Source organism: Oreochromis aureus, linkage group 22 (genome assembly GCF_013358895.1).
Source record: "Oreochromis aureus strain Israel breed Guangdong linkage group 22, ZZ_aureus, whole genome shotgun sequence".
NCBI classification, from domain to species: domain Eukaryota; kingdom Metazoa; phylum Chordata; class Actinopteri; order Cichliformes; family Cichlidae; genus Oreochromis; species Oreochromis aureus.
This window is the reverse complement of record NC_052962.1, coordinates 2756568-2763771: the sequence shown is the minus strand read 5'-3', so window position 1 is coordinate 2763771 and position 7204 is coordinate 2756568. Positions and strand designations below refer to the sequence as shown.

The following is a 7204-nucleotide window of genomic DNA, read 5'->3' as shown; positions in this document are numbered from 1 at the left end:
GATTACCACTGGGACCACGGTTACCTTCACCCTCCACATCTTCTCAAGCTCTTCTCTGAGCCCTTGGTACTTCTCAAGTTTCTCATGTTCCTTCTTTCTGATGTTGCTGTCATTCGGGACCGCTACATCGATCACTACGGTCGTCTTCTCCTGTTTGTCTACCACCACTATGTCTGGTTGGTTAGCCACCACCATTTTGTCCGTCTGTATCTGGAAGTCCCACAGGATCTTAGCTCGGTCATTCTGCACCACCCTTGGGGGCATCTCCCATTTTGACCTCTGGACTTCCAGGCCATAGTCAGCACAGATGTTTCTGTACACTATGCCGGCCACTTGGTTATGGCGTTCCATGTATGCCCTGCCTGCTAGCATCTTACACCCTGCTGTTATGTGCTGAATTGTCTCTGGGGCATCTTTACACAGCCTGCAGCTGGGGTCTTGCCTGGTGTGATAGACCCCAGCCTCTATGGATCTTGTGCTCAGAGCTTGTTCCTGTGCTGCCATGATTAGTGCCTCTGTGCTGTCTTTCAGTCCAGCTTTGTCCAGACACTGGGAGGATTTCTGATTCCGATGTCGGGGGGCCTGTCCTTCCATGATGGTTCCTCCTCTTCCTCCTCTTTCTTGGGTTTCTGCTGCCTGAGGTATTCACTGAGCACATGGTTGGTTTCATGTATTCATCCATGAATAGATGTATTCATGGATGTTCGTTGTCTCATCCTGGACTGTGGTGCTGACGCTCACCAGTCCCCGGCCTCCTTCCTTCTGCTTAGTGTACAGCCTCAGGGTGAACTGGGGGTGAAACCCTCCATGCATGGTCAGGAGCTTCCTTGTCTTGACGTCAGTGGCTTCCATCTCCTCCTTTGGCCAGCTTATTATCCCAGCAGGGTACCTGATCACGGGCAGGGCGTAGGTGTTGATGGCCCGGATCTTGTTCTTACCGTTCAGCTGACTCCTCAGGACTTGCCTGACCCTCTGCAGGTACTTGGCGGTAGCAGCTTTCCTAGCGGCCTCTTCATTTTCCCATTTGCCTGAATTGAATTGAATTGAATTGAATTGAATTGAACTATGTTACTCTTTGTCAAATACATTAAATTGGTGCTTTTCTTTCGTTGCGGTGGGGCATGGTAGTACTCAGACTCCACCCTTCATACACGAGCTCCACCTTCAGGTTTCTAACTTGGTAGAGAAGGATTTAGCAGCAGGATAACACATCCCAAAAATCTCAGCGCTTTAAAGAGTGAAGTACTTCAGACTGGAAAATAATAAGGACTCCTGACTGTCACCTAACCTTAGACCTACTGAGTTCTTTTGTGACTGAGAATCACAAAAGGACCGAGACTGTGTTGCATCTATGACCACAAGCTATAGTTCTTTAAAAAAAAAAAAATGAAATCATGGATGCAAGAAGCAGATAAGAGCTTCCCCCAAGAGAGTCTGGCCGCTCCCTTAGAGATGGATTGAGGAACTTGAGTAGATTTGAGAGTAGAGCTACTACTCCTCCACATCGGAAGCACCCAGTTTAGGTGGTGGTGATGGCGTCTGACTAGAATGCCTCCTGGACGGCTCCAAGGTGAGGTGTTTCCAGCATGTTCAAGTGGGAGAAAGAAGGTATAGACCTAGGACACACATAAGAGATTATCTCTCTTGATGGGCTTGGAAAACTTTGGCATCTGCCCAGAAGAGAAGCTCGTTTGGGAGAGTGAGGGGTTTTTTTCCCTCTTGATAATTATAAAGAAAAATGAAAAGTCAACAGTGATGATTCAGTTATTCTCTGTGCTACATTGCTTAATTCCAGTTATCTACAGACTTATATTTATAATGACTGTTAGGTAAAGCCCTAAACCAAAGACCAACTTATTTGAACCTCGTGTGAATACCTGTACTGCAATTTGTATGATTTAATATGTTATTAAAATGATTAGAATAATATTTCCATTGTTTATTATCAGCAATTAGTCAAATACATACAAACAAATAGTAGGAAAACTTGACTTATTTGTCACAAGCTTATCATGTTTAGCCCACTCACATTCACACTTCCAAGTTTGTTTCTTTTCTTTTCTTTTTTTTTTTTTAAAAAAAAAAGAATTTTATTTACAAATCATTTTCCAAGAAATATAAATTAAACATTCCACTGATTTACTACTAAACAAACTCCACAGAATATTAAACTGCCATTTTCCGGCAATGTCTCAGTACTAATAAATACAACACTATCCATTCTGAGCGACTGGACCTTCAGCTTACTTCAGCCATTTTCACTTTAAAACATTCCTACACAATTATTCTTCCTAAAGTAATTGAAATGAATAGAAAAGCTGGAAAAGTTCTGACATCATCCTCTGATACAGAAAGTTCAAGGGCTGAAAGACCAATTACTTTTCAATAAGAGAAATGCATTGCTGAAGACTCCATAAAATGATGGACAATGAACATTACACTGGAGAGGCAATATCAGCTGGCAGAGGTCAAATTCAAAATGAGTCAAAAATCAAAGGTATACAGAAGATTTAAAGGGAAGAACCACAGAAAAAAAAAATTCCAATGCATTATTTTTGAGGAAAAATTATATTTTTAAGCTACATATCAGAAAGAAGCCAATACCAGTTGGCCGGCTGAGAGATTCCGAAATTCACCACATAACTGGTGCAGAACTAAGCTTAAAGATGTACACTTGTAGCTGATCGTAAGTAAATAACAAGTGGTCCAAACTTAGCAGACACTGGTAAAGCCATTATTTTAAATAATGAATTAAAAAAAAAACAGCACTAAAGTCAAAAATTTGGTGTGAAATGTAATATTTCTTAGATGGACTCAATTGAGAGTTCTTGGAGATCAAAGAAACAATGTGATGATGAACTTATCTTCCATGTTTAGTTTTTAAAAGACTTTTTCTTTGTTCTTTCCCTGTAATAATCTAAAGGCTTTCATGATGTTTGAATTTTCCAGAGGAGATTTTAATGTGTATAACGTATTTACAAAGATAAAATCACCCAACCCCCAACTGGTCACGAAATATGGCCCAGCCCCTCCCTGAGCCTGTTCTGTCAGAGGTTTCTTCCTGTTAAAAGGGAGTTTTTCCTTCCCACTGTCACCAAGTGCTTGTTCAAAGGGGGTCGGTTTGATTATAGGGTCTTAGCGCCTTGATGCTGTGATTTGGCACTATATAAATTAAATTGAAATTGAAAAGGTTGTTACAATTAGTAAAAAAAAAAATGTCAGAGATTAACTGGCAGAGTTTGGAACATTTAGCTAGACATAATAGAAAGATAAAGTTGAGACCACATTAAAAAAAAATCCTATTTACACAAAGTCCCATCAAATCATGTAAAAAGAGGCAATAGAAGAAAATTAATTACAAACATTGGTGAGTTTTTGTTTGCAAAAAAGCCTACTTCTGTACATTTCTACAACATCTGTATTGAGACAGGCATACCTAGACCTAAGTACATATCATGCTGCACTAATATAGTGCAAAATTATCCCTGAAAAATGGAGAAGGGACAGGCAGGCAGAAGTGATGCTGTCTCTGGGATTTATTAAGCTCCTTTTTGTCTCCTCGTCATATTTTTCTTATGAGATGGACTGAAGCCATAATGACACTGAGGGCTCTGAATGTTCATTTGACACAGAACAAATGATATCAAGGCAATGTCACTGAGCAGTGAAAAAAAATGAGGGAATGATTTTCACAGCAGTATTTGTTCTAGGGAGACACTATTCAGTGACTGTTGTTTGAATATTTCAGGCAGTGGTAGATGGCAAAGAAACAAAGGAGGACTTTCAGCAGGAAACAAAGAATCCATGAAGGCTCTTGTGAAATAAATGCCAAAATGAACATTTAAAAACAGATGGGGAAAACAAGGCTGCTAATGAATGTGGTCAGTCTTGATCTTTGAGGTTCTTCTTTTGCATGTGAACGATTCTCAGCATTGATATCAAAGGGTTTCCACGGCGATGCCGTAAGTTCTGAAAGAAGACAAATGTTTGTGCGTTGAGCAGGAAGACTTCTACATGTCTGCATCTCCATCGTAAGCCAGAGTCAAAGGCTTCAGTCTGTTGTTCATCTGACGTCTCTGTGGCTTCTTTGGCTTTTTGCTACAGAACAAACAAAGAACAGGTAAGTAACAGTAAGGCAATCTGATAGCAACCACCTGACAGTAACTTCCACTCATGACCAACCTATTACATACAAGACATGATACATATTAATACATTAGGACATCACTATTTTCTAAACTCTGGTTACAGGCCTGGTAATATTAACTTAAACTAAACATTAAAATGTGCAAAAACGGTGATATTGCATTTGCTCTGCAATATGAGAGAAGTTTATATTCTACATTTCCAGAGGTTTCTTCATACTGAAAGGGAGCTTTTCCTTCCCACTGTGGTCAAGTGCATGCTCATACCAAATGGTCTGATTGTTGGGGTCTTTACCTTGCAATATAAAGCATCTTGAGGCAAGTGTTGTTTTGAGTTGCTGCTATATTAATAAAACTGAAGTGAACTGAATTGAAATTGTTTAACCAAAACTTAGTTCAACTAATAAACTCGTACAAATATGATTCATTATTTTCACCACAAGGTCAACTTGTCAACTTTTTGCTGTCAAATCAGCAGCTTTTTGGTTTTCTCACCTCTAGTAGGTGATCCACTGAAATGATTGAACAAGCAATCTGGATGTTTGGGAACATGTCACGTAGAGAATTAAAGGAGTTAAGGAAGGCCTTGACTACGTGATAAGAGTTTCAAAGGGTGATGCTGGGTGTGGCAGTGAGTGCTGCAGCTCTGGATGTTGTTGTGATGATGGAGGCTTTGAGAGCTGTGCCTCATATTGCTGTTGTTTTTCCTGCAGCTGCGGTTGCTGTTTGTTGCACCACTTTAACTCCTCTTGCTCTAGTTTCTGGCAGGCAGGACAGGTATAAGGCACTGTGCAGCTGTTTTGCTCCATCCAATAAATCCTGTCTGAGGGGGACTTGGAGCTTGACTTGCAGCAAAGGCAACAACCACAACAACTAAATAGAGTGTGAGAGGGTAGAAAGAAAAAAGGGACAAGACAAGACAAGAAGGAACAAATGATAAGGGAAACAGAAAAATGAAAAACAAAAACAAATGAAGAAATAATTGTGAGCAGTGTTGTGATGGAGGTCAAATCCCATGTCATTTTATTGGATGATGCTTTTTTGTCATAATATGGCCTTTAAGTAGACAATGCAATACGGAAGACAGGCGTTACACTTCATTTTACATGATCACCGAGATCTAAAAAGTCTGTTGAAGCTTGATTTAACAGATCGGACTCTCACTTCTGAGCTTAGTATGGCTTAGTGATCAGGTAGGCAACTGGTTGTTAAAAACAAATTGTTATCTGATCAGTGAACGTGATGTCAGAGGGGTTATTTTAAAAAAAATCCTTACTGACTCATCCTTATGGTCGCCAAACTGGCCAATGTGTGAAATTCTCAACATCAAAATTAATCAAAAAAGTTCTAAGATTGTTGCAGGATGTCAAGATTCTTTTGCAACATCCAATGTGCAATAGCAGATGGGTGCTTCATCATGACAGTGCACACTCACAGTACACTGAAAATGCTCACCTTCTACAGTTTTGACTCCTGTGACTCGTCCCACTTTGATTTTTTAGGATTCTATTTCATTTAGTCCTAAACTTTATGAGACACAGTACAAAATCACTAATTAGTGAACAACATTTTAATTTTCTTTCATGGTGATCTCCATCACATCACTTAATGTACATTATTGACAGCATGAGGGAAAAAAATAAACTGATGATGAAGTCAGAACATATTTCAGAGGTGTTACTTTACCATGCTAAGTATGTCATGGAGATTATAAAGACAAGCAGCACAAATGCTCCTGCTGCTACTCCATACACCCAGGTTTTCATCTTCCCATCTGCAGAGACACATACACATAGACAGCAATGGTCAGCAGTTACTATTGGACAGTTCCATTTAGACAATTCAATTCAATTATATTTATACAGCGCCAACTCACAACAACAGTCACCTCAAAACGCTTTATATTGTAAGTTAGACCCTACAATAATACATACAGAGAAAAACCTAACAATCAAATCAAATGACCCGAGTAAATACAAAATGCAGCTATTAAATTATGACTTCATTTATTAAGTGAAAAGGGTTATCTGTAAAAGAGCCACCTAAACCTAATATGGGGTTATCACCCCTCCCTTTTTCTCTGTCTTTCTTTTCCTTTTTTTCATCGTTTTTTATCCTTTATCACTTCCCCTATCTTTTGCCAACATGGCTCACCCTCCGTCAGCTCTGGCATAATAAACACACAGAGTACAATATGAATAATAACAGAAAAATTTTCCAAACAGTCTTGAGAGTCTTTAGGGTGTTTTTTGGCAAATGGGATACGAGCCATTGTGTTCTTATTGGTCAGCAGTGCTTTTTGCCCTGAAACTTCAACATTCCCATGGATGCCTTTTTTCCCCAGTCTCTTTCTTGTTGTTAAATCATAAACTCTGACCTGAACTGAAAGAAATAAGACCTGCAGATCTTTACACAGTCTGGGTTCTTTTGTCACGTCATGGATATATCGTTTATGTGGGCCAGCCTGAGGAAGTTCACTACTGTTCCAAGCTTTCTCCATTTGCAGATACCAAGGTTCGCTGGACTCCCAAAACCTAATAAATTGCTTTGCAATCCTTTCCAGACAGATAGATGTCAATAACGTTTTTGTCTGTTTGCTTGTCTGTTTTTAGATCGTGGCATGATATGTTATTTTTGAGATCTTTTAGTGATTGTCAAACACTTTCTATGTAAGTGATTTCTTGATTCCACAGGTCAGGCGGGAGTTTGTAAGAGTTCTAACTGAAACTGAAATTTTCCAAATTCATGATTTAACAAGAAGGAATAATGACTTTGTCCACACAGGACCAGGTAGATTTGGAGATCTTTTTTCAAAAAATAAACAAAATCATCATTTCAAAATTGCTGCTTATATTTGCAAATGTTAGCTTTGACTAAAATTACAATCTGAAACACTTAAGTCTCACAAATATGTGAAGAACTAAGAAATCAGGAAACGGTAAGAACTTTTTCATCTTTTATGTAGCTAAAGAAAGGCTTTTATGCAAAATACCAATGTAAAAAGGAATATATGCAAACGCATAAGTTTGGGTGTCAATATTATCTGAAGATAACAATGT

General features: G+C 39.1%; 1 protein-coding gene across 1 annotated transcript in view; it reads right to left on the bottom strand.

Moving 5' to 3' along the window:
- Positions 1–2010: 2010 nt before the first annotated feature.
- LOC116335010 (thrombospondin type-1 domain-containing protein 7A-like) overlaps positions 2011–7204 on the bottom strand; it is a 255565-nt gene continuing 250371 nt past the window's right edge. Inside the window, exons 27-28 of the mRNA XM_039605075.1 lie at positions 5832–5919; positions 2011–4098 (exon numbers count right to left, since the gene is read on the bottom strand). Of these exons, the coding sequence (XP_039461009.1) occupies positions 4011–4098; positions 5832–5919 (176 nt within the window). The 3' untranslated portion in view covers positions 2011–4010. The remainder of the gene's footprint in view (positions 4099–5831; positions 5920–7204) is intronic.